At 36.5% G+C, this 27812-nt stretch overlaps 1 protein-coding gene across 2 annotated transcripts; it reads left to right on the forward strand.

Moving 5' to 3' along the window:
- Nucleotides 1–762: 762 nt before the first annotated feature.
- On the forward strand, nt 763–27493 carry LOC111199007 (serine/threonine-protein kinase ATM). Of its 2 annotated transcripts, none has more exons than XM_048734869.1 (79): nt 763–997; nt 1435–1543; nt 1629–1772; nt 2229–2390; nt 2501–2696; nt 2793–2949; nt 3052–3188; nt 3283–3361; nt 3687–3790; nt 4083–4181; nt 4778–4834; nt 5039–5120; nt 5654–5728; nt 6292–6333; nt 6408–6478; nt 6720–6768; nt 6899–6970; nt 7424–7576; nt 7674–7760; nt 7844–8028; nt 8358–8940; nt 9031–9102; nt 9215–9388; nt 9468–9593; nt 9998–10125; nt 10602–10758; nt 10858–10904; nt 10975–11038; nt 11158–11232; nt 11627–11746; nt 11955–12140; nt 12416–12537; nt 12616–12685; nt 12779–12906; nt 13388–13529; nt 13617–13757; nt 13853–13951; nt 14044–14090; nt 14581–14767; nt 14849–15070; nt 15451–15522; nt 15814–15883; nt 16426–16552; nt 16651–16774; nt 16931–17065; nt 17235–17345; nt 17838–17885; nt 17981–18085; nt 18395–18481; nt 18866–19183; nt 19456–19568; nt 19897–19963; nt 20049–20123; nt 20662–20784; nt 20989–21153; nt 21226–21324; nt 21597–21748; nt 21863–22067; nt 22261–22308; nt 22429–22512; nt 22626–22709; nt 23141–23221; nt 23340–23429; nt 23513–23575; nt 23853–23993; nt 24084–24140; nt 24228–24287; nt 24720–24814; nt 24889–24997; nt 25196–25285; nt 25393–25472; nt 25570–25648; nt 25743–25789; nt 25854–25953; nt 26346–26477; nt 26558–26692; nt 26778–26843; nt 26968–27111; nt 27212–27493. In XM_048734869.1, exons 1-79 carry the CDS (start codon nt 929–931, stop codon nt 27287–27289), a joined length of 9078 nt encoding a protein of 3025 aa, XP_048590826.1. In that variant the 5' UTR covers nt 763–928; the 3' UTR covers nt 27290–27493. The 2 variants fall into 2 exon arrangements, with proteins under 2 accessions (XP_048590826.1, XP_048590827.1); XM_048734870.1 differs by having other exon boundaries at nt 16435–16552.
- The last annotated feature ends 319 nt before the right edge of the window (nt 27494–27812 follow it).

The raw sequence follows: 27812 nt of genomic DNA on the forward strand, positions 1-27812 counted from the left end.
ATTGTCAGTTTTCAACTATTACACGTAATAAAATATTATTAATTACGCTTCGTTTTTTGAAAAGAGGGTTTTATATTTTAAGTAATTTATTGGAATACTTTTTCTTTTCGTGAATTAATTCGAGATGAGATTCTGATCTTTTAAACTAAGATAATTTATGTTCTATACATAATTATATTTTTTTTACATAACTCTAAAATTTCGGACTTGATTCTTCATATTTTATTAGTTAATTGTGTTACATATAATAGAAATATTTACTTTAAACTAAAAATATAAAAAAATCAAATTTAAAAATTAGTTATATATAATTTAATATACAAAAATTCACATACAAATAAAAATGATAAATGTAACAAATTTAAATATATTATCCGTGCGTAGCGCGGAGAAAGAATCTAGTTTTAATAATAATGATATAGATGGTTTAAGAATTTTAATTTTATAAAAGTCAGTTTTAAACCACTAAAATCCGAATATTAGCCGGTTGAATTTAATAATAAGTACTAAACCGGGTAATCTAATTGTTCGACTGCGAGCAATGATGGTCAGTCGATGAAATCCGGTGTCCCAGACTTCCCAGTCATAATTTGGTTCAGTTGGGAAATCTAACGGTTCAATTGTGGGGAAATATGTACGTTATTAAAGTACATGGGCTATCATGTAATAATTGTTAAATGGAATGGTTAGTCAATTGCATAATCTAACGGTTATACAGGGGCAAATCGGTAAAAGGGACAAAAAGGGGCTTCTATGCAAAATAATGCATAGACGGTGGTGAGTCATTCCGCAGTTCTGTAGTGTTAATAAACCCTGAACCTGAACCTCTTTCTTTCCCCGGAAATTCAAAATCAATTTTGGGGGTTTTCACGAAGATCGTCGTTTCGTTCTCGGATTATGCTGTAGAAATTCCCAGTTCGATTGCACGATGATTACTTCGAGGGATGTCCATGAGGTCGTCTGGAAGCTCTCGTCGGATAAAGCCAAGACTCGTGAAGTAAACTCTTCGCTTTACCTTCTCTTAATCGCCTGAACGGCAGAGACACGATTAGTTTTATGTTTTGTTTGGAATCTCTGTGTTTTCTTTGTGCTTTTCTCATAGGTACGTCTGGGTTTGAATGAAATAAATGCAATGACGATTGTGAAACAATAGCACCCTTATTAATCTGCAATACGTCTCGGTTTCTATAATAGTCTCGAGTAGGGTTGTGTTGTCTTCGCTACAATTATATTGCAGTTGAAATTAGGTTTCGTATTGCTAATGGTATTTTGTTTACTTTCTTGATTGATCATACTGCTGTTTTTTAAATGTTTGAATAAGTAAGCCACGAATATGGAGCAGCAGTGACTAGAAACTAGAAAGTTTATGTCTCGTTTATCTATCCATGATAACTAGGGCCCCCTTCAACCTCAAGTTTCTCTTACATATTTCAGGATGGAGTCAAGTTATTGAACACGTGGCTCGAAGGAGATATGTCAATTAACTTCTGTAGCTTTCTTTCGCATAACACAGCCAAGCTTAAGTTGGACCAAATTCCAAATGGTAGGTAGCCATTGAAAAAGGTGAGATACTATTATTGATTAAATCAAGATTTGAAGTTAATCCCGCTCCTTTCTTGTTCTTGCAGCTGAAACGTGGCCCTTTTTGGTTAAAAATCTCCTTCAATGTGTATCAATGGAGGTGTCAGGTAGTAAGAGACGGATACCCAAACCCACTTTTGCCAAGGCGCTTCGAGTTGTTATTCAGAGAGCGGAAGAAACCAAGTTTCCTGGTGAGGAATATAGTCATGTTTTTTTTGTTTTAGTCCGAAATAGAGGAATATGCTTTAAATGTTACCTTTAATTAGTTTGTGCTTCCAAAGACGCTGTTATCAAGCCTCTGGGTCAAAACTAGTATTTGCTATCTGAATTTGAGTGTTTCCTGTTGTTACTGGAACCGGATAATTGCTCCATGTTTCTTTATATTAGACTATCTTAGAACGTGAACATTGATGTAATATGGTTTTGTGGAACTGAATTCCGTTAGGTGTTCATCTTGTTAATACCCCCCCCCCCCCCCCCCCCCCCCCCCCCCCCCCCCCCCCCCATGCGCATTTGTTTCCTGCATGTCAGTTATTTTCTCATATAAATGTATCTTTATGCCTTACTCTTTGATGGTAGATTTTCTTTCATTATCAAGATTTCATCTTGTTCGGTGCTTATGTAACTAATCTGTTCTAATGTCTCAGGTGTACTCTCTCCTTTGCTATCTATGGCCAAAACCATCTTTACACATGTACATGATATTTTGAGCAATACACCTAGCTTTCATTCAGAGTATGGGATCATACTCCGCCATCTTTTGGAAATTAAGGAATACCGTTTCCAAATGAGGAAGCGTACATATTCCAGTGAGTTCTCTAAAAGTCTAAATATTCTAATTGTCTAGTCTTTTCATGGATATAGTGTGTATGCTGGTATGATGGTGTTGGATATCTTTTTAACATAATGTTTCTGCAAGATTTGGTGATGTTATACCTAGAAAGGGCGGAAGCAGGGTTTTGGGAGAAAAACAGTGGTCAACATAGCCAGAAGGAGGAGGCGTTTCGTTGTATTCTTACGCTTCAGTCACTTTTAGAGAACCCCCCAGGAGATTTCTCTGATGACATTCGAAAAGAAATTGTGAATGGTCTCATTCACATCTTCTCTTCTGCAAGGTTAGATTTTATTTGTTACACAACGTCTCACTCGTATTTGTACTCTCCTTTGAAAACAATATTAAAAGTTATACTAATTTACTATAACCTTTTTAGAGATGAAGAAAAGCTCTCACGCAAGCTTATTGAATGTGTAAATTCGTTCTTGCTGAAGGATGGTCCTAATATAGGCTCCTTGTCATTGGAAATTCATAATGCGGTCCAACAGTTTGTGTTCCGTTGCTGGTTAACAACCCATGATAAGAACCTTAAGGTATTTTTTTTTGTGGTAGCCCTATGTTAAACACGTGATTTTGTTTCTTCTACGGCTTCGGTCTAAGTCATTTTTTTTTTGTTTTCTTGTTCTACCTTTCAGGAGATACTTGCTTTTTATGGAAGGCTACAGCTAAATTTGACAAGAGGATCTAGTGAATCTAGTTCTCTGTTGGAACAACTTTTGAACGTGGTTACTCGTGAACTGGATCTTGGTAGTTCATCAAGTTCTGCATCATGGTATATCTTTTATCTGTCTTCTCTTCGAAGAATGACTTCTTTAACTTCAACACATCTCGTGAAGTTATGAAATTTCTAATTTTAAAATATATAGGGGTGATTCAACCAAGGATGGGACATTGAGCAGCTATCAGAATAGCTTGGTTGAGTTGGCTGCACATGTGCTCTACCGGGTACCTGTTTATATTCACTTTACTTTGTATACAAGTTCAACCAACATTTTCTTTGATTTCAACAGTGTCTGGATTTTGCTTCATCTACCTTCAGCACTATTTAAAATTGATTTGCATTATGATTTTTTGAAGTATTTTTGTTCGGCACTGAAGTTTGATTTTGTATACTCCGAGAATCGTTTTATCCTTCTCGAGTACAGCCAATTGAATCCCATCACATAAATGCGTGTTTGGTCACCCCTTTGTGTATACTTGAATATTGTGTCCTTGTGTGTCTGGAGGGAATGTGGGAGAGAAATAGTGCTGATATTCTGAACTTTGGCAGGCAGTTGTCAATACTACTAGATCATCACTGTCAGAGAAACGAGCTCGAAGGCAACATATTACATTGCGTCTTGTGGAGGCACTTACTGAAGGAAAATGGCTGTGGTATGTTTCTAACTAGACTATTACTAGAGGATATCGATATATGTGTAGCCATATCTTAGAATGCCTTCGATGAGCGTACACCATTTGTTTCTTATCGACATGTAACTTCAGTTCAATTTGTAATGCTGGAGAACAAGTTTAAGTGGGATAACGTCTCTTATTAAGAAGGACAACTCTATTGTTTGTCACTCTAGATGCTAAACTGGCATTATTTTGATTTTCTTGCTCCCTGCTTTACATAGAAACTATTTATTGCGAATATTGTGGACTAACATACATAAGCTTTGTCCAGGTGTGCTGCTTTTGGTTGTCTGATTCGGACTCATTGTACTCGCATCAACAAGGATCTCCTTATTTACTGGTTTGAAGCCATCTGTACAAACTTTCAAAGGTAACTTGGGAAGTTGTACTTAGTTATTACGTGGACCTTTGTTTGCCTCTGTGAAAGCAGTAACTAAGAGCGTAGGAGTTGTTTGTTAATACTTTCTGGTGCAATACTCTTTTAGAATATCCGTTGCCACTTTATCCTTTAACATGCTTCACTGATTACTACATTTAAACGGAAGAATCAGTTGAGAAGATCATACAAACGATGTTTATCATACCATAAATAGTACGTGGTGAATGACGTGTCTTAACCAAGTAAACACAATTCTATGACTGCAAATCAGGAGCGTACTGATTCATTAGATTTGATTCTAAATTAGTTTCTCATATAACCAACTTCTGAAACAAGAATATTATTCAATGTTACTTGGCACTTTGTATTCTCTTTTGATGGTGGTACCTTTGGCAATCAATGGTTTTATTACTACTAGCTTATTTCTATTACAATACCTGATAACCAACTTATCGAACAACCGTATTCCCATTGCACTGTAATTGCTTAAAATTGCAGATGCTGCTACTTATAAATAGTTCAATGTTAATACTACTAGTATCTTTAACAGTGGACTGCTTTGATTTACTTAATCTTGTACATGACAGACTTGTGGAGGATGCTAGTATGAGACGTTCTTATGATGGTCTATTATGGACTTTGAGGTATGGAGTTCAGGTGTTTACTATTCTGAACCTGCAGCAAGTTCCTTCATATATTCTATTCACTGCTGTCGAGGTGTTTAATAGAAAAATATGTGAAATGATATGATACACTTAGGATCTTCGTTGGCCTTAACTTTTCAAGTTTTAAATTCTTTGATCCTATATCTCAGTTAGTATTTTGTGAAAATTTATTTCTTTTTGAAGGAGTTTGCAAGAGCTATCTTCTGGTTTGTTACTTCCAACTGCTACTATCGACATATCAAAGTCAACTGTTTCCTCAAGTGAGGTACTTACCTTTCCTGCTTTTGTTTGTGTGTGTGTGTGAGTCTGATACACATATGATAGGTTAGATCGTCCACCAGAAATATGGATTACTGAGGTTTAGAGTTGATTCCGGTATTGTTACTAAAATATGATAATATTTGAATTCCTTGATCGTACTGTGGCGAAGTTAAGGAAATATATTGCATCTTGGCAAACTTTTTCGGTGTAACATGTACCGAACATTAATGGCCTGTTCGCATATAAGATTTTTGTTTTGATGTCACGTTCAGCTCTACTCAACTTGTGTTTTATGAATCATCTGACTATTTTTTGATAGAACTCAGCTGGTCATTATTAGGCTATTGGTATCCTACTTTGGCTGCTTGGGTTCTTGAAATCATTAGGACTTTTGGTTTTATGGTCGCTGAAACGGTTTTCTTGCCTATTCATTTTCAGATTTGTATTGGATTACGTGATTTCTTTTTAAAATTATATCTTGAATCTAGTTTTCTTTGTAGTTAGCTTTTTATCTCATTAAAACACATTTGATTGCAGCTAGATCGTGGTTGGCAATTGATCTGGAGTTCTTTGATCCACGGACTAGCAACATTCAGCAGCATGACCGTAATTGTATGTTGCATATATCTACTTATATTCTTTCTTGTTTCCCACAATATATTCTCTTAAAACGGTTGCTAGTTTAGGAAGAAACTCGAAAAACAAATCCCGAAAACTAGGTAGCAAGTGAAGCTTGAGCTTGTATATAGGTTACAGGAAAACTAAAATTTAATCTTAACCTCTTAATCTCTCTTCAGACAGTGAAATAATTAATCTCTTCGAGGATTTGTGTCGATCAAACGTTAGTGTTTTTACTGATTCAGCGTTTCTTTTCTAGTAATTTCCCGTTTAAATTATGCTCTTACATAAACTCTGTAATAGTTTTGGTAATTGGTCACATGTTGATACTTAAATATACATGTAAAAAGGACAGAGCCCTCTTTGATATGGATCAAGGTAAATTGGTTTTCTTGGCTTATACTAAAACTGTATAGGTTGTTTGGTTAGCTGTTTGAGCTAAAAAGTTCTCAGTTACTCGCTTTGCTTAGCTGATTTGTATCTATAAATGTACGTACGTGTGGCTGATGCTACTCTGTTCTGCAATCGGATGTTCAACTATCATTATCTTAATGCAGGTTGATGCTGTCTTGGTGCTCCTTGGATCAATTATTTCAAATGTAAGTTTGTAATAAAATTCTAACAGAAGTTTTATTTAGCTATGTACTCTTAATTTTATTTTCCCTTCGTTTAGAACCACATAAACGTGGGGATTCTACCTCAAGAAGTGTGGGATCACCAATTATTCAGACACATACCCTCTGAGTAAGCCTTTTATCCTCAAACCTTCATAGTCCGTGATGGATAGCTAATCCTTGAGCTGCTAATAGGCTAGAGTCCCACTTTTCCTGTGGAAAATAAGGAAATGAGCAATGAGCTTGGATACATCTTGTTCTATTTAAATATCTTATAATATTTCCTTTTATAAGATTAATGTGTGTTGTGTTGGAATTGATAGTTGTTGAATTGCTCTACTGTTAACTAACTAATTATCACTTTTACTCAGGCCGGCCTTGTACTTCATTGCATGTTACTTTTCACGTATGGGTTGCCAGGTAATTAACTGGTTCTCACATGAACAGTATGGTCTTAGTATCTACCTTCTTTGTTCCTTGATTGCTAAATAGACTTTCAAGTCTTCAAAAAGTATTATATCATCATGGCTCTGTCCTCTCATTTGTGCAGGGAAACCTGCAAGATGATCTACATCTACGACGCAATCTCCTTAGAGCAGTTTGTGGCCCCCTTAGCTTGAAGGTAGTTTCAATTCCTTTTTCCAGAAAAGCACATATTTTTGCAATAGGGATCTCATGAATAATCATATTGTTGGTCTGATACTCTGATTATTTGTGATACCTCTTACTCTCTGTGGTGGAGGCATTATCTACGATATGACCATTCGTCTGGAATTATGTTTACCCCAAAAGATTGATCGTAGCATAATTTAAAGTTAAGCACTTAATTCTAGGTTCAGGCAGCGAAAATTATGTGCTCTATTTGTTATTTCCTGGCAACTAGTTGGTAAGAGCTGCATTCTATTTCTACCATTTCTACCTTATTTGTGAAACTGAATATCTAAGAGAATTAGAAATCTAAACATGTTCACTCAGTCAAGTACCGCGTTGTGCATTTATTAGTCTCTAATTGTGTGTTCCTCATTGTACCACACGATCTTATTGGAGATCATGCTTATGGCTTATATATATTTAGGGTCCATTGGCACTGAATGAGCGAATGGTTCGCCTTCTACCAGCAGCTGCTTTAGCCCTATGTGCTGGTTTCACAACGACACTTCCATTACCTAAGGAACATCTCCCAACACCACCTAGTTGGGATGCCTGTGAAGTGGTGAATGATGTGAAGGTGCATATTATGTTTGTTTTGAAGCTCTGAATAGTTCTCATCTCAGAAAAGTTTGCAAGTCTAAAACTGGAATTCACTGTTGTTGTTTCTTTTCCAGATGGATGATGCTGAACAAGAAAGAAAATTTGGACTGTTTGAATGCTCTGTAGAGGTTCTAACAAGAGTTTACTCGAATTCTATCAAGGTGGAGGATCCTTCGATTTTGTTTCTCTCTTTCCTGAACCTCATTTCTTCACTGACATTATTTGTGTATCTTTTTGTTTTCAGATCTCTAGTTACCGAGTTCCTGATGGAGTACAACTACCTCTAGTACTAAGAGATCCATTGCTTAATGACATGGAAATCTATTTTCTTAGCATTATCCCAGAGGACAGTGAGAAAGGACCACTTTCTGACATATTTATGGGATGTTCTCTGCTGTGTCATTTTATGCATGGTTCTTATACGACGAGGTTAGTCAACTCATACTATTCGTGGTAACTTGTGAGTGAATGACTGATATTGTTATTGTTTCTTGTCAGTTTTTCTGTATCAAAATTGTTATGACAAAAGTGTCATAGTTAATCTTGAGAGATGGTGAACACCCACTTGTAGATGCGGCTTTGTTCTGTTAGTAGTGTCACCGTGTTCTATGCATGTAGTTTTTCTGAAGCAAGACCGTGTAGTTTGACTTTTCTAACCGGTGGTTGTGAATGTTGCTGCGCCTGCGATGAACTAGCTTAATGTATCTCTTTGTGTGACCTTTCTTTCAGTCACTTGAATTTTCGTTTTCATTTCTCAGGAAGGGTAAGGGAAGCACTTCGTTCTTCTTAAAAGCATGCCAGTATTTGTTAGAAAGCCTGGACTACGCTGTTGAAGCAGTTTTAAAGAGCCTCTATGATTTTCAAAGGCTTGGACCCCTGGGGTTTGGCTCAGATTTTAATGAGAAAAGTTCTATAATAGTTTCGTTGAGGTCTCTTACTAGTTCTCCTGTCTTCAGCAACAGAGGAGACCAAAATCTTCTTGCCACTAGTTATGATACTGTATTTCACTCCTTAGAGGACCTTTTACGGTCGTTTGCTAAAGTTTACGGAGAATATACTGAGCACTCATGGAATACTAAATCTGACACTGTTACTTCGAAATCGTTAGCACTTGATCCCCCAGAAGTTGGCAGGATTGTGGATATGGATTTGGATCTAGATGTAGACACTAAAGAGATAGATCTTATAACTGCCGGTGGAAAAGCTGTTGCCGGTGGGCCTGTTTCTACGGGGAACTGGAAGTTGGGCATGATATCGCTTATCTCATGTTTTTCTCCGGTACTTCAGTTGCCTACATGGGATGTTTTATATAGTATTATGGAGAAGGAATGTGATCCTAAGGTATTACGATTTTTTTTTATCACATGTCAATCTCTCAAGCTTTTGTTGTGACCTTACAGAAACGTATTGTTCAACTGCTTACATTTGCAGGTTTTGGAAAATATACTCTATCATCTATGCCAGCTTTCATGCTTGACTTCTATGCCGAAGGTTTATGATTTGGTATGGAATTCTCCTGTTGTTTAAATTGCTATGATATTTGGAAGATTTTATATTAACATCTCCACACTTTTCTTGTGTTTATGGTTTATTGTTTCACGATTTTATCTTTAAGGTTATTTTCTTGGATGACATGCTCAACAAACAAGTAAAGAACAAGCGTAACTGTCTCAATATAGTCACTGCCTTACATGTTTTACTGCAAAATTTTTTATCCTCGGGGATGGATTCTTCTGGACTCAAACCAAACTCGGAATTGTCTCATCTGAAAGAAGGAGAGAGTTGTCAGGTAGCGCTTCCTCTTGTTTGAGTCAAGTATTTGGTTCTTTTCCTTGATCTGCTTGATTCATTCTCTAAGTACCGTGCAGATCTTTGTCCAACTTGGCGCAATGGTGAATAAAGTTTCTGAATGTGGTCTCTTGGGCTGGTTTGGGCGTGTGAGGCTTATCAGCTGTATATGTAATTTTGTCTTGCTTAATCCTCAGATTGGTCAGGTACCTACTTCTCATATAACCCACTAATTCACTAGACATAAAAACTGGCATACACAGTATTTATAGTCACGCTAGTTTTGATTCTCTTTTTAGTGTTTTCGTAGAGCCAACTGGCTTAAGGTTTCGTGACTTAGTTTACACATCAAATACCATTGAAGTTGAAGAATAACATTTTCTTGTACATTCTGTTCAGATGAGATAGTTCCTGTTGTTTGCAGATGAAATATTGTAATATTTCTTACGCTCATTATGTGTAGTTCAAACGTTAGTGCTAATTGTTTGTCCTTTTGGAATTTCACATCAGCCGATTACAGTTAAATATTCTGCGCTGTTCATTGTGGATTTCATATTTAACTTAGTATCTTGCTGTCTAGTTCATGGAATTTCTGTTATAATTTGTACAGACAATGATTGAGCGACTTTTGCTAATGCTAAATGACTCTGATTATCGGGTGCGGTTTGTCCTGGCAAGACAAATTGGGCTTTTATTCCAGACATGGGATGGTCATGAGGCATTATTCCAAGATATTTGGTAAGCTTAAGTTGGTGTTTTTTTATTTAAAACTATTTGTTATCGTATGGCTTTTTAGTACGGTGTTCTCCTAGTAAGACACAAGTGTTAGATGACAGCTTTTTGTGGCTTACCAAAAAAGGAAAAAGAGGAAGAGGCTGATTGCTTCTCTCTTTTTTGTGTGGCAGAAACCATTGTTTAATAAACACAATGCCTGTTCAAGTTATTTTATATTTCTTTCTTGAAAACCTTCGACAGTTTTGTGTATCATTTTTCCTTATTGATTGCGAGTCTTATGAATTTCAGCATTCTGTAAGTTATGATGTTTCACAGAGCTTCTTATTCTTTTAAGTATTAGCTTGCTGCGGTATCTTTATTATACTCTTTTAGATTGAAGTACCTCGTTTGCTGTTAATAGTTTAGTTTTTACATCGGTTACAGATGTTGTCCGGTTGAAGTACCTCATTAGTTGTTATTTTTCCTCACTTCCTTTCCAGCTCTAGCTTTGGTATTATACTGGTAACCTCCTCAAAGGAAAAGCTTGTCACTGCAAGAGATGTTTTGGCTGCTGGTCCTCAGCCTCGCCCAAAAATGGAGACTGTCATCATTACTCTTATGCACCTTGCATATCACAGTGAGAACATAGAGTTGCAAGTAATATATTACTCATTTTTTCTTGAGTTCTTGGAATCGTGTTGAGTAATAGCTTTATATGAAGTATTAACATCGTATTCCTTAATGGAAAAAACGCAGGCTGTTTTTATGATGTGCGCTGTTTCAGCTATAGATCCTTGTCAGAGGTATTTCTCTCTTGTATGTTTTTTATTTACTTGAAACCTTCTTCTACTTATCTGTTTTTTTCTCTACTAGGGAATTAATCATTGCTGCACTTGACAATCTATCAGCACAACTCCATTACCCATCTAGGTTCAAGGTGTGATCATTGCTGCACTTGACAATGCTCTTCTCGCTTTGCATTTTTCTGCTATCAGCTGATTAGCTTTGTAAATATTATCCTGATGATTTCATCTCTTTCAAACTTGGTTTGTGCAGTACCTGGAAGAACTCTTGGGCCCGATCCTCTTTTTCTGGATTGCATGTGGTGTCAGTTTAGCTGCTCTTGTTGAGGTATGCCGCCAGCTGATATCGTTTTGTAGATGAGTGTCTTTTCTGTGATGGTCATACTACAGTTACACTCAAGTTACTCATGAGCATTTTGTTTGTATCCCTTTGTTAGTAGGAGTTTCATTTGTTTGATAAACTTTTAACCAAATGAAAAATGATTTGAAACTTGTATTACAATAAATAGATTCAAATTCTTTTTTCCCTCTTGCACACGTGTCTACAATATTGAAGATAGCGCTCAGTTTGACTAGAAATCAAAGTTAATTACCAGTGAAAGAATGAAATATCGGCATGTGCTTCCTAATATCCAGCAATTTGTTCTATGATCGTGGCAGTTAGCAGAATGGAATGAGTACATTTTAGCATTCTATTTAATCTGCTGGTTGCTTTGTTGCAGACAAGTCAGCTGTTCATTCTAAATGCTGAACCGAAATATTTCATCCACTTTTGTTCCCACTGGCTACTTCCAGCTCTTCTGCTGCATGAAGATAATACTAACCTTGATTGGGTAGCTAAGGTAAGGCGCTTCCATATATTTTATGGACTTACGCTGATATTTCAGATAGCTGCGATTTCGGTTTATAGAGTCTTAATTTCTGTAATGAAATTGAAACTTGAATAATTTTTTTGCTTGTTTTCGTCTATTTTGTGTGGGCCCTTCAGATAAAGGTCAGATATTTGAATTTTCCGATCTCTATTTCACTGATTCTGTCTACAATATGCAGATGGCTAGCAAACCGGTGTCTGTGTTGGTCAAAGAAAATTTTGTGCCTATCTTTTCGATAGGTATGGGATTGCACTGTAGTAAAACATCAGAATGTGAAAAAGGTGCATTGGTGCTTCAAAATTCGATATTATATGTGGGTCAGATCACCGAGACTGAGAGGGATAAGCTCATTAAACGGAATATGGTATGATGCCTGTAACATTTGACTCATGATTCCAGCAATCTGTATTTGTTGTTTGTAGTGGAGAATTTCATCATACCGTTAATTAGCTAATATGGTCAGCTAGTTACAAGTTTTAAAGCCTTCCGATCCAAAATCAAAGCATTGTCAACTACATGATCCATTGTTGAATACCTTATTTTCGTTTTGCCAAAGTTCCTAGCTTCTCAAACTATAATATTATTTAAGGTATAACATATTGAATCTCTAATTGGCACCCTGTTCTCTTTCGATTGCAGGTGTCTATTGTTAGTTTTGTTTTATCACGTGCTTCCTCTTCACCAGAACCCCCCGTTCCTGCTTTTTCTCGTGACACCATTTCACGAGCAATTCAAACAATTGTGGATGGTTTTCTGGAAACGTAACATTTCTTGCTCGCTCGATCTTGGCTTCTTTTTCTTTTATTTCCCTTTTCTAAGGTCTTACTTGGTTTATGCAGCGCTGATTATCCTAAGAATGCGGCGGTCATTGATAATATCAATGTTTTTCGCCCAGATAGGGTGTTCATGGTGAAACTTTCATTTGCTAAAGCTTTTTCACAAGATAGCAATTTTATTGTCAGTTTGATACTTAGTAACAATGTTTTTGTTGTTGTTTGGCAGTTCATCACAGAAATACACTATAAAATGTCAGCTGCATGCCATCACCGGCATACGCGTCATCACCTGGCCGCTCTAGAAGAGCTTACTATTATTCTTGGTCATAGAGCTTTGGTTCCAAGTTCCTTAAAGTGAGCACAATTCTCTATCTATTTCTTTGAATTATTTGATTGGTGATATTCAAGTTCTTTAAGACCAAAGTGACTTTCTTCAGACTTTATTAAATTTGAGGTAGCAATGAGATGACCATTTGGGTTCTTTTCTCAAGTAAACACTATGTTGTAGATGTTAGAAGGTATAGTTTCTTATCGGCTTTGCTTGTCTTGAACTCGTTATTATCATAATATCTTCCCCGATCAGTGGCTTTGCATAGTATTTCTTTGGCGAGAGTAGCTTCCAATTTTAATCTTTAGCTTGATGTTATATATATATATCTCTTATATATATCTTAGCTGATAACCAAGGCTACCCTCTATGATGTTCAAATTGCTAGGTTGTTCTGCTAATAAACATGAGTGCCATATGTAATTTAAATTTTGGTGGCATTGAAGGGTAATCTCCATTTTTGAGCTCTGGAGAACAACTTTGACCTTTACTTGTGGTTTCTTTCAGTTATATATTCAATCTTGTTGGACAATTTATCTCCTCTCCCTCATTACAAGACCAGTGTTGTAGTATAGCTTCCTGTTTACTGGATTCGTTCAGAAGCAATCCGGCCAAAGAAATTGTCAGTGTACTAGGTGACCAACTCCAGGTATGCGTACTTAATGTCATATTTTGGTCCACTATTTATTACTTTGAGAAAAGGTTGTTTACCATTTTTTGGTTGCCTACTCTCTAGTTTTTGGTTTCAAAACTAGTTACATGCTGCATCGATGCTGAAGCGAACTCCAAAGTTTCTGGTTCTAAGTCATCTCAACTTGTAAATTTGCTCCACAAGCTAATTGCTAATTCAGAATCTTCTCTCCATGAAGATATAAGAGTAGGCGTTCAACCTTTAAATTTGCCTTCCTTTTGTTCTACCACTGCAAGGAATCATCTAGAAATTTATGCTTTTTGATTTGCCATCTTTTTCAGGATTTAGAACCATTGCCCGATATGGAAATTTTTCGTGTCATTCGCGAATCACACATCAGGAGATGCGAAGGTTACTCACCAAGGAATCATCTGTTGAAGGTCAAACACAGTGATATTTTTAATAATTACATTGTTGTTGGAATTTCATCACTAACCATTTTTGTATGTTCTTTCCTGTTCCGCTACAACAGTGTGCCAGAAGATCATGTTATCTTCCACCAAGATTCCTTTCCTGGAGGTATCATTCTATGTTTTGTTAGTTAAATCATCCGGTGATATTCATTAAGGCTACCCTAAGTTCCATGATTGGCGGGGGATGTTAACTTTAGAATTAAGAATAAGTGTGGTTCCTTTTATTTTATTTTGGGGACTGTGTGTTTTCTAATTACGCAAACAATTATCAGTCAAGGGATTTCTCACTTCCTGTAATTCGTTTCTGGTTAATTTTTTTATTAGGACAGGTAGATGTCTGACCTACTTTGTTTTTATGTTTCATGATTGGCCCCACTAGTGAAATGTTTGATTTAGGTGTATGTTTTACAAGTTAATTTACAAAGAAGAGATTGTTTGTCTTTCAATTTTGCCAATCTGGCTTCTACCTTGATAGCAACAAATTTAATAACTTCGAGCCGATAACATGCCCGATGAAGCTTTTGCGGAATATACTGCCCATTAGTCCTATTTCTTTACCAATTGCTGCAGTTTATCAACTTTTCATGTCCCTGCAGTCTCCAAGCACTGCACCACAAGCTCATAGCTACTGAAGCTTCTCAAGGAGAGTCAAATCTCGAAACTGGAGATAGCTTTTGGCATTCTGATGATGAAATTGTAAATGCTGTTTGGACTCTTGTCCGCGTGTCTGCTTCAGATGAGGCAGATAGTATGAGATTGTTGGCGTCGGATTTTCTTTCCAGGGTATCTGTCATTCTCTTTTATGGTCACTATCACTTTGCAAATTTCAATATCTTGTCTCATTATCTTTCATTTTAACTGTAGGTTGGTATTGGGGACCCCCACACCGTTGTTTTCCATCTTCCTGGGGAGTTGGGATCCATGAATGATCTTCAATTTGTTAGCCATAATAAAGGATCAAAAGTTAGTTCTTTTACTGAGAATGGCGTATCCGATGAAACCCTTATTTCGCTGTTAAAGATTCTGAAGAAGTATCTTTTGGATGACTCTGTGAAGATCATTGACGTAACGTCTCAAACCCTTCGGGTCAGTTTTCTAACACTCTTACCTATCCAAACTTGACCTTCAGTGGGCTCATAGTTTTTCGATTCTTCCCTGTACAGAATTGATTGTGCCTCCGAATACCGTAATGTTTGACTCTGACCTAATTTGGTGTGATTTTTCTCGATTTTACAGTATCTTTTAATTGATAATTTACTAATCTACTATAATGCACAGGAAAGTCATGAATTTTTCTGTCTGATGTGCCGTTATATTTTTGTCAAATATGTGATAACACCTTCCCAGTAGAGGCGTTGTACATATTTCCAAAGATTTATTCTGTACTATCTTGCCTCCTGTCTCAAAAGGCCATGTTTTAGAAATTTCATTCAGCTTATATAGATATATTTTTCTGCTTGCTTTAGGGAATTCTTTCTACTGAAAGGGGGCAGCAAGCATTATCTTCTATCGATTCGTGTGAGAGATCTTTGATTGAGGCAAGTTTCTCCTCCGCATTAGCTTTCTGGTCATTTCATCGGTTGATATTTTCTCAGATAATTCATAAAGTGGAAAATTGTTCCCATGGGGAAGATAAAACACTTCATTGTAAAAGAAAAAGTATTCAAGATCTGGTAAATTTGATTTTAAGAGTCACACTTTGACATTTATGGACATATAAATGATCAGTCAATCCATTGAAAAACTTAATGATAGATTCCTTTTTCTTGTTAGAGTTATTTAAGTAAAAGCCTGCCCTATCTGCTCAAATGTGTACTCTTTTTTTGTAGGTACATGGCAGGGGTGTTAACCTTGACACTGTTGAAAAGATCTTACTGGATAGCGAAAAGCAGTACAAAGGTAGTTTAACTATATCATGAGTCTTGATATTTCTGAGAAGTTCTTAGAAGAAATTACCTCCATTTAGTTTTCTCATGATTTATGTCCATAGTCCCACGCAAAAAAAAAAATCTGTATGTTTTCTATGAACTGTTCCTCCTGCTAGATGCTATAATTTGTTTTCATTGTCAATTTCAGGGTAAGTGCTTCTCTAGAAAATAATTGAATGCTGAATTCTATGTTACTGAAGGAAGGCTATTATTTATACTGTTATTACCATCTAATTTTTAATGCAACCTAAAACAAAAATGGAGGTCAATGATGAAATCATAGGCATATTAATTCTTTTTGGCTATTGCTTGCAATCATGCAAAGTTGTTCTAATCGATTTTCAGGATATATATATGCTTGGAATAATTAGTGAATTCAGTTTACGTTTTCTTTGGAGAATCCAATCCTGTATTTCAATTTTCACATGACATGGATATGTCGGCTCCAAAATTATTTCAGTCATGTTCCCGTTCTTCTTTTTTTGTTAATTACTTAAAAATGATGCATTTGGGCGCTGTCAGCTGAAAACTTTTCACTGGAGAAGGCTGAGGTGTGGTCCACAGATAATAAAAACTTCGATGGATGGATTTGTCAGCTTGTGTACTGTATGATCTCGTTATGTGAGGATGTCCCAATAAGGTATCTGTTTGGTTCCTACCTACCTTAATTATCCAGTTACAATATTCAAGTAAAATCTTTCACTCAGTGGATCATTGTTGCTGCTTTGTCTGACACAGGTTATGCCAGAATATAGCAATGCTGAAAGCTGAAATTTCTGAGCTTTTGTTTCCAAGTGTTATTGTTAGTCTTGCAGGAAGGGTAGGGACTGATATCAATTTACACGAACTAATTACATCACAGGTATGGCTCCTATTTTAATCACTGTTTTAACCAAATTCACTTCTCTCGTGTACTTTTCCTTCCCCATTTAGTTTTTTTTTTATTGTACAACAGAATAAAACCACTGCAGAGAATTATTTGTCACTTTTGTTAAAGCTTGTAATCCCCATTGGGCAGGTGAAAGAGCACATCTTCGTCGATTCAAACAAGCTAACAAAGTCGAAGCAGGTCATGTTAAACACCCTGAATGAACTGCGGATGTGTTATGTCCTTGAAAGATCAACTTTTTCTGGGCAAACTAAAAGAGAAAAGGTTAGGGTAACTGAAAAAGATATGCTATTCATGGGGAGTAAATAAGGACATTCTGCTATTTGTATCCCCTTTATAGTGTAATCTGATATCAGATTAGTTTGTTCATAGAAAAAGATCGTTACGAAATATGCGAGATTACCAAAATCAAACGTCTGAGATTTTCTTGCAGAATACTAAGCATTCTAACTACAGTTCTAGATCTAGCTCCAGCGCTGCTAAGATTAGAGATGTGGAAACAGCTAATGGTATGGCAGCGTCCATAACTGCAAATTGGGACAAGGTGCTCTCTTTATTATATGAACTTTAGTTACTATATGTATTGTTATGAGGAAGAGCATTGCTGATCCATGCAATATTTCATGTGTCTGGAATTACCAGAAATTTCCTTCTCAAAGTGTTTTATCATCCTACTAAGATTACAACTATATTTAACCCAAAAAGAAGAAGATTTATAACGATTGGCAGTGGCACATCTTTCCCGTTGTTGCATTATGATAGCCTTGTTTTACTTTGTGTTTATGTCATACAGAAGATCGATTGAGGTTTAATAAATTTATAAAACAAAGTTATCCCTGTCACCTGTGTGCTATCTTTTTTTTTGTGCTATATTTTTGATTAACCCCATTAGTATTAACTGTCTCATATAGTTTTTCCTGTTAAATATGTGTGTATCCTTCCATATGGCGCTGGTTGGCTCATCAGTATTCCTCTTGAAGTTATAATTTCAAGCATGTGTTACTGTTCTTTACCTCTTGTTTCGTTTGTTGATCAGGTATATTGGCTTTCCATTGATTATCTTGTTGCTGCCAGATCAGCAGTAGTGAGTCATCCTTTTTCTTTCAAATCATTAACCAATTTCTGAAAGTAGAGGCTCTAAAGTTATTTGCAATATATATTTCTCTTCGTTCTTTCCAGGTTTGTGGTGCATATTTGACCGCCGCCATGTATGTTGAGTACTGGTGTGAGGAGAAATTTGGCAGTCTAAGCCTCGGAGATCCTGATTTTTCTTATCATGATATGGTAATTCATGTTATCCATTCGGGATCATTGAACTATACAATATTTTACTCAGGCTCCTCCATGGTTTTCATTGTCCTAAATAAATAGTTAATAGGCATTGTCGTTTATGCTTAATGTCTAATTTGTAATCATGGATCATTATCATATATGAAACTTTCATGGGATGCATTTTACAAAATTGCAAATGATTTGTTCTTCATGTAGAAAAGGGGCTTACAAATAAGAGTTTTCTTGCAATATTTCATGTGGAAAATAATTTTGTTTTGTTTGTGCTGCTTTCTAATGTTTCCTTTTCTTTGTGGCTAACAGTTACCGGATCACGTTGAGATACTTGTGTCTGCAATAACAAGAATAAATGAGGCTGACAGCTTGTATGGGGTTATACATTCCAACAAGGTTCGATTCTGATACTAAAAGTGCGTCCTATAGAGTACCTGTCGGATAAATGTTTGGAATTCGTGTCAAATGGAAATGGTTTGCTAGTCATGAAAGTGGTTAAATTAGTTCTTCCGTTACCTTTTGTAAGAATATTGTGTGAAGACTGATATGATTCCGCTGCTAATATCAGATGAGTATACACTAACTAAAATGAAACGTGATAGGTTGTCTTTTCTTTATTTATTTTTACTGCTGAACAATGAAAAACATTTCCGTCTAGAACCAAGGATTTTCAAGAAAAAATGAAGTAACTAAATCACATGCAGTACTTTTTGATCTTTTTCTGGTTTCATATATGTGAATAACACTTCCTGTTTCTTGTATATGGATGCAATCTGAAAGTTGTCTGCTCAAATAACCACATTTGAGCATGAGGGAAACTGGAGTAGAGCACTTGAGTACTATGACTTGCAAGCACGTTCACAGAAAATGGTGGTGCCTGGTAGCCTTCCTGAAAACCAAGGGGTGGAACATTTTCAGCCAACAACTAGTGCACAACATTCTGTTTTTGGCGAAGGGGAGGTCCAGAGACAACCTTTCAAAGGGCTCATTAGGTCTTTGCAGCAGACAGGCTGTATGCATGTTCTCGATCTGTATTGCCGGGGCTTGACTTCCCGAGAAGGCTCCTTTCAGTATGATCCAGAGTTTATCGAATTGCAGGTATGCATCCTGATTTGGTTAAGGTTTCTTCTATTCTCAAACCTGGACAAGGTTGTTGGTTAATTCATAAATATTTCATGGGATAAAGAAACGATATGATAAATCAGAGATCTTCAAGGGTTGCTTGGCATACCAAATTGTGAAATTTTGGTTAGATAGTTTCCCCAAATTCTGTTTTGACAATTAACTAATCGAACTCTAGGCAACTGTCATACTATAGTTGTGTGGTGCTTATGTGATGATTCAGTTGAAAATTGGATTCTTGCTGGCAGTATGAGGCTGCATGGCGTGCAGGAAAATGGGATTTTTCTTTACTCTATCCACAAACGCACTCTCCACCTATGCAACATGTCAAGAACAATAATTATCATGAAAATCTGCACGGGTAACACATACTTTACTCTTACCAATGATGTTATTCTTAGCCATTAGATTATTCCCTGTTTGTAGCTCTTGATTACACCAAATTTACTTGACATCTTACCGACACTGACTTTGCGGTGGTCTTAGGCTTTTATTTAAAATGAATGATGTGTTACATATGAGTTTTAAAATAGATTAGTTGAAACCACTATAATTGTTGGTCTCTAGCTTTACTTTCCTGGACCTTGTCCTAGTATCAATGGTCAGTTGAAATGAAGTCCTTCGTTTTCGAAAAGTCTTATTCATTGCCAATGAGACACTAGCTCCCATCTTACATGTGTACTTCTCAGTTGTTTGAGAGCTTTGCATGAAGGGGATTGCAATGGGTTTCATGGAAAACTGAAGGATGCTAAGAAGGTAATGCATGATTTCAGTTTATCACCATTGGATTTGAAGGCTACAAGCTTCTGTGTTAAGAATCTTTGGTTTTGCTCTGTTTCAGGAGCTTGTATTGTCCATTTCCCGTGCAAGTGAAGAAAGCACTGAATTTATATACTCAGCAGTAGTGAAACTTCAGGTATATATGTTTAGATTGACACTAAAGTACATCATATTTTCCATTACATTTTCCATTACATTTTTCATCATTTGGATGCCATTCTACTCCTTATTGCTCATGTCTTTACTTTGATAATGCTACCCTCTCTGTGAATGCCAAACTTCCTTTTTTGGTTAAGGTCATCTTGATTTTGCCTAGCCAATTACTCAACATGTGCTGTCAGGTTTGATCGATGAAATCTTAAATAACTGCAAGTTATGGTGTTGCGAGTTCCAAAACTTTTAATATGTCGTGATGCTCACCTTTTAAAAAAGTACCTCTGCATCTCAAGATTTCGTCATAAAACATTATCCCTTACTAAAGATTTCATCTGTTGAGTGATTCCTAAACTAAACTTGAATTTTCAAGCCGTGGAATTTGTTAATGCAAGCTACATGTTATCTTAGAAGGAAAATATATATAAATTGCTTAAGATTTCAGGTCTCTTTGGTAAACAATGGTTTTGAATTTCTATATGGGATCGCTTTCGTGATTTTTGATATTTTATCATGTCCAGATTCTTTATCATCTTGGACTAGTTTGGGATCTTCGCTGGACGACATCTTCACATGAAAGTATGCATGGCTATCCAGTCAAACAAATGGCATGTGCTGACCCTGTGACGCCAACAATGGAGCAGGTATTTTCCTTTGAAACATATTTTTCAAGTGGTTGTTCACTAGATTCTAGTAAATGACTGGCTTTAAGAATTTATATTATTAATAGCAAGTCGAAAAAGAAAAAATATAAGATCTTTCATGTACAGTTAGATTTTAGTTGGGATATTCATGTTGAAAAATTCATGTGTCGGTGTCCTGAGGAGATTTTAAAATATGAACTACAGTTTTCTTGGCTGAATAAGGATTGGATCTCTATTACTACACAAACTCAGTTCCACATGAATTTGTTGGAGCCATTAGTCGCATTTAGGCGAGTCCTCCTCCAAATCTTGGGATGTGAGCAATGTACCATGCAGCATCTTTTGCAGTCTGCTTCCTTACTTCGCAAGGTATGTATGAAAAGCTACCACTTCACTTGTAGTAAGATGCCTGCGAGAAACATATTATCTTGTTGTTTTCAGGGATCAAAGTTTTCTCATGCAGCTGCGTCTCTGCATGAGTTCAAGTTCCTTTGTGCAAAAAGTGATGGAGGACAACCTGTTCCAGATTGGCTTGGAAGGGTACATTTTAACTTTCCATGTTTTGTTTAATTGTACATATTTCTTCCTACGTAGTTTTTTTTCCTTACTGAGACTTATGAAAGTGAGACAAGACTTACAATTGGAAAAATTATGATTGTCATCTAACAGTTGTTACTTAAGTAAAATAACTTTATTGAACGAAGGCACACAATACTTCCTTCCCCATCTATTAGTTACTTTTGTCTTAGATATGCAGTATATCTAGTGATACGCTAGAGATATGCTTTATAGTAACTTTTGTGCTTTTTCAGATTGAAGAGGCGAAAATATTACATGCCCAAGGGCGGCATGAAGTTGCCATCAGTCTGGCGAACTACATCTTACAAAATTATCAATTAAAAGAAGAGGCTTCAGATATATACCGTGTGATTGGGAAGTGGCTAGCAGAAACCAGATCGAGCAAGTAAATAAATTGTTACACTTTTATTTTGGTTGAAAGTAGTTTACATCAATGGTCGATATGAACTTTTTTCTGAAATCTCAACTCGGTCCCTTTTTTTGTTTCTCTTGGATATAGCTCTAGAACAATTTTAGACAAGTACCTCAAGCCTGCAGTTTCGCTTGCCAAAAACCCGAGTTCCGAGATCAGCAAAAGATTGGTAGATAGACAAAGCCAGACTTGGTTTCATCTGGCACATTATGCAGATGCTCTGTTTAAAAATTATGAGGAGAGACTCTCTTCCAGTGAATGGCAAGCTGCAATGCGGCTACGAAAACACAAGGTCTCCACCATTTGCTATTACATTTCTTTTTCTCGGTAGTTCTTTTTTTGTAAAAAAATGTCTGTTTTCCCTCATTAGTGGGCACAGATAAATGAATAATTCATCTCTCCGCTGAGTTCATCTACAGTTTCAACTCCAAAGGTCGTTTTTCTTCTGTTGTGGAGGAAACTAACTAGCGTACTTATTTTTTCAGACGAAAGAGTTGGAGCTGCTTATTAAACGGTATAAGAGTTCAAAGAAGGCAAGTAGTTGTCTACCTCCGTTTGTTTGATCTCTGAACATCTCTTTGCATAGAACAGTATGATTGCCGGTCTAGAAAAGTCTCTCATTTTATTCCATATTTGGTATTTTACCGTACTAGGGGGAACAATCTGACTATTCACTGAAGATTCAAGAGCTGCAGAAGCAATTAACAATGGACAAAGAAGAGGCAGAAAAGCTGCAGGTGCGCTTTATTCCGCCGTACAATCTGGCTGCTACGGAAAAATAGTCATGATTTTTTCTAGATGGATGATATTTACCGATACATAATCTTTCCCTTTCTCCTCAATTGCATAGGTTGACAGGGATAACTTTCTGAAACTTGCGTTGGAGGGGTATCAACGTTGCCTGCAAATTGGTGACAAATATGATGTCCGAGTGGTAAGTTATCTAAGTATTACAGTGAGGCTTTCATATAATGCAAGGTGTAAATTGATGTCTAGATTTCCATCGCTATAACAGGCGACGAAGTGTTTTAGTTGGCTTTAGAGCCGGATATGGAATTCCTTAGAATAGTTATAATTGTTAGGTTATAGCATCTAGTGAAGCTGCTACCTTAATAGGAAATATCGACTCGTACAGATACGTGTAAGGTTTTAGATATACGCCTGATTTATGATAGAGTGACCTTTGAAACCATATATACTTTATACACTTTCGTTTTTGGGATTCATGTCAACACATTACCCAATAAAGATATTGGAGTTTTATCTCACCTTAAAGACTATTTGAGAGATTTAAGAACACGTAGTGTATTCCATTGTGTTGCTGAAATACGGAAACATTTTTGGAACTAATTTTTCTTTGTACAGGTCTTTAGACAAGTATCCATGTGGTTTAATCTCACCTCCCAGAAAGATGTTATTGATAACATGTTGAGCACCATTAGTGAGGTACTTGACTGACGGGTCTGATTTTTCTGATATAGACTATAGAGAAGGAAATCTGTAGTCATTTCTCCAATTTTTTTGTTAAATCAACTAATCATCATCTTCCTAAATGTTCTTGCAGGTTCAGTCTTACAAATTTGTACCACTTGTTTATCAGATTGCTTCAAGGTTGGGTAGCTCTAGAGATGAATCAGGATCTAACAGTTTTCAGGTGGAATGCATTTTAAGTTGGTTATTATTGAAAACTTAATACCATAATGTGTCTAGCTAATATCTACGATTTACCACTTGCAGTCTGCTCTGGTTTCACTTCTCAGAAAAATGGCCATTGATCATCCATACCATACTATCCTTCAGGTTCTGAAGAAATGTTAAATGTTATATTTATTATTTATGTTTAAGTTTTCCTGTTTGGTTAACTGGCATAGAACTTGCTAGAAGTGCATAAGTTAAAACCATTGAATGTCCGATGACATCTCGAATCTATGTGGTGAACAGAGCAAAGACCGTTTTGCTATATAGCGTGCCATGGAATACATTATTTGCAAGTAACTTTGTCTATCTTTTTTGAAGTTATTTTATGTATCTAAATGCTGGATACGTTTCTCGTATTTTCCTTTTGATTTTGTTCTAGCTTCTGGCTTTGGCAAACGGTGACAGAATCAAGGATAACCAACGCAGTAGAAACTCTTTCGTGGTTGATATAGATAAAAAGGTTGCTGCAGAGCATCTTTTGCAGGATGTATCACAGCATCATGGGCCTATGATTAGACAAGTAAACCTTGTTTTCATCTAGTCGTATGCATCATTGACACTTTTGCCTGGTTACTTAGCTGCAGATCGTGCTTTTTTTTTTCTTTTTCAGATGAAACAACTGGTTGATATCTACATCAAGCTTGCAGAGCTTGAAACGAGGAGAGAGGTCTGATAATTCTATAAGAATAGCGGAAGTTTTTCCTTGTACTGTTTGCTGAATCAAAATACATTTTCGGAACTCTTTCCTTCACAGGATACTAATAAAAGGGTAGCACTGCCAAGAGAAATTCGTAGTGTGAAACAATTGGAACTTGTAAGCACGCTTCCAGTTATTCATTTGCATTCTTATCTAGTCTTGGCGTGATTATTAGCTTGTAGGACACCATATATGGAATTAAGACTTTAAATTTGACATCTAGAAATCTAGATAGGAAGCTTCCCTGGGTCATTATGATAGGCTATACATACGACTGAAAATTGTTTAACAAATGTTGTCCTATGTGTTGGTCTGATCCTAAATTGTTTCTTCCCGTGGTTACTTAACAAGATCAGTTCTATTCGCTGAAATTAGTCTTGCAATATAGTTTTCTCATTGTCTTTTAAGTTGGTACAGATGTTTCATTGCATGAGCTTGCAAGCATGTTTTCGGTTTTCTTCTTGATTCAGATATTTAATTGCGCTTTTTTCTCTATGCTTCTAACGTGTCAGTCAAACTTGTATTGTCTTTCTTTCGTTTTGAGATTAGGTACCTGTAGTGACTGCTACAATTCCTGTTGACCGTAGCTGCCAATACAATGAAGGGTCGTTCCCTTCTTTCAGAGGTTTATCAGATTCTGTTACGTAAGTCCCTGTTCAATCAAAATTTCTAGTTTAAAATAGTATCTTATCTGAGACGACATCTTCTGGATATGCAGAGTGATGAATGGTATTAATGCTCCAAAAGTAGTTGAATGCTTTGGCTCTGATGGTCGAAAATATAAGCAACTTGCAAAATCTGGCAATGATGACCTCAGACAAGATGCTGTAAGAGTTTCCTAATTTTTTAATCTGATTCTTACTTGCATTTTCTGTAATGCGGCACTGATCCATCTACTGGCAAAAAATTGAAAATATTCTGAGCTAGCCAAGCTATACAATTTCATATATTGCTGAGCTAGCCAAGCTATACAATTTCACATATATAATGGTCTACCTATCCAATGGGTGTATCATTGTCTTCAGGTTATGGAACAATTTTTTGGGCTCGTCAATACCTTTCTACATAATAATCGGGACACATGGAAGAGAAGATTAGCTGTACGCACATACAAGGCATGTCTCTCTAATCTATTTCTAAGACGTCAGTGTCTTTAGAGAACGTCTGAACCATTCAGCAAGTTCAAAACCTTTTATAATTATATGTACATATATACGCTCAGGTTGTTCCTTTTACCCCAAGCGCTGGTGTTCTTGAGTGGGTTGATGGTACAATTCCACTTGGAGATTATCTTATAGGAAGGTTGGTCTTCAAAATTATTATTTACTGTTGCATGGTACATTAATCACATTTCCAAGTCGTGACAGTTTGAATCTGCTGTTTGCATGTCAAATCACAGCTCAAGGGCTGGGGGCGCTCATGGTCGTTATGGCATTGGAAACTGGAATTATTCAAAATGCCGAGAACATATGTCGAGTGTAAGCTCACCTCATTTCTCAAATCTTCTTAGTTGGCCATCATTTACACCCGGTAATTTCCATCAGTTAATCTTGGCTGAATGGTGGCTTGTAGGCAAAAGACAAGCGCAAAGCCTTCATGGATGTCTGCACAAACTTCAGGTTGCGTTCTTTGTGAAACTTTAATTTCTCCGGATTTAGCTGACAAATCCATCCCCTTTTCCAGGCCTGTCATGCATTACTTTTTCCTGGAAAAGTTCCTGCATCCTGCTGACTGGTTTGTGAAGAGGCTTGCGTATACACGTAGTGTTGCAGCTAGTTCAATGGCAAGTATATCCACATTTGATGATATTTTTTCACTCTTTCAGTTTATCATGGATGGGAATTTCAGTTTGTGTAGCATATATAACGGAAAAAAAATCATTCATACGGTCATACCCATCTAAATGACATAAAATAAGCTATCAGAGAAAGTGGAATACATTTAGGAAGCTGTTAATCTTAGTAGAGTTTAACTTTCCTATGTAATGAGGAAGCTATCAGAGAAAGTGGAATACATTTCGGAAGCTGCTATTCTCATTGGAGTTTTAACTTTCGTATGCATTGATATCCAATAGAACATGTTGTATTCTTAGTTGACGCACCTGAAGTACATGTTCAAAAATTTTCCCCTCTGATTCATCTTTTTCTGAACTTTGGGCGTTTGTTTTGCTATCAGGTTGGGTACATCGTTGGTCTTGGTGACCGCCATGCCATGAATATTTTAATCGATCAAGCTACAGCAGAAGTTATCCATATAGATCTTGGAGTTGCCTTTGAACAAGGATTAATGCTCAAGACTCCTGAACGGGTATGCTCTTTTCCATCTTTTCTCTTTAAATACTTTACTGGCCTCTGCACGATTCTCATTTGTTCTTTCCGATGTGACAGGTCCCTTTCAGGCTGACAAGAGATATAATTGATGGAATGGGTATCACAGGAGTGGAAGGCGTTTTCAGGAGATGTTGCGAAGAAACCTTGTCTGTAATGCGAACAAATAAAGAGGCCCTCCTTACAATTGTTGAAGTAACCAAAACTGAAAGTTTAATTATGATGCTGAAAATATAAATAACATATATCGGATGCTTAATCAAGGTGGCTTGTTTTGCAGGTTTTCATACATGATCCTCTATATAAATGGGCATTGTCCCCTTTAAAAGCTTTGCAAAGACAGAAGGTGCTTCATGAAAATCATTTTGTGTTCCACTTCATTATGTTGTCGTATTAATAATATTAGTATTTTTTTTCTATCCGTTTGAAGATGTTATCGAGTTTCTCACACGAATGTGTATTTGGTCCAGGAAACTGAAGATTACGATGGCGTGAACTTAGAAGGATTACAAGAGGAATTCGAAGGTAACAAGGATGCTGCACGTGCCTTGATGCGTGTCAAGCAAAAACTTGATGGCTATGAGGGTGGTGAGATGAGAAGCATACATGGCCAGGTAAGCTTTTTGACATTTTTGATCAAAAAGCTCTCTAAGTTGTTCTTGGTTTCACAAGTTAACTGAAGTGTATTTGTTCAAAAACTGACTTGCTTTGTAGGCACAGCAACTAATACAAGATGCGATCGACACAGATCGTTTATCCCATATGTTCCCTGGCTGGGGAGCCTGGATGTAAGTAACAACAGCAGCCTTCTTCTACATATGCTCCAGTTTCTCTTTTAAGCAATGTTTGAAAACACTGCTGCCAGTTTTGTATATTAACCCAGGAGGGTTTTGGAGCATTTTGATACATATTTTTGTATCATTGGGAACATGTATCTTGGGTTGGCGGTACAGTTGTAGGATTTAAGAGCTAATAGGCTCACTCGTTAAAGTACAATTCCATATCCAAAAAGAAAAAGAACATAACAAACTGCAGGAAAAATATCCTAAAGAACTGCAAATTAACAATAGGAACTTAATTATGAGTCTCCTTTATTATATGGTCAAGAAGGGTTTAAGATGTATAGTTTTTGCTAAAAGTATTACAAAAAATTACAAAAAACTGGTAAAATGGTTTTATGAAACAAAATACAGTAAGCAAATTGGGCATAAAGGCATAAACTAACCACCACTATCATTTCTAGCAAACATGATTGATGTTGTAATCCAGATCTGGTTATATAAACACAAGTGAAGCAACTAATCTCAAGCACTAC

Source organism: Brassica napus, chromosome A6 (genome assembly GCF_020379485.1).
Source record: "Brassica napus cultivar Da-Ae chromosome A6, Da-Ae, whole genome shotgun sequence".
In the NCBI taxonomy this organism is placed as follows: domain Eukaryota; kingdom Viridiplantae; phylum Streptophyta; class Magnoliopsida; order Brassicales; family Brassicaceae; genus Brassica; species Brassica napus.

Bases quoted from the DNA above. Each gene is read 5' to 3' on its own strand.
- LOC111199007 (XM_048734869.1), top strand. From the start codon at position 929: ATGATTACTTCGAGGGATGTCCATGAGGTCGTCTGGAAGCTCTCGTCG. The intron at 13,758-13,852 runs GTAGGCGTTCAA...CATCTTTTTCAG, and splicing joins CTCTCCATGAAGATATAAGA to GATTTAGAACCATTGCCCGA. The intron at 21,325-21,596 runs GTACATTTTAAC...GTGCTTTTTCAG, and splicing joins TTCCAGATTGGCTTGGAAGG to ATTGAAGAGGCGAAAATATT.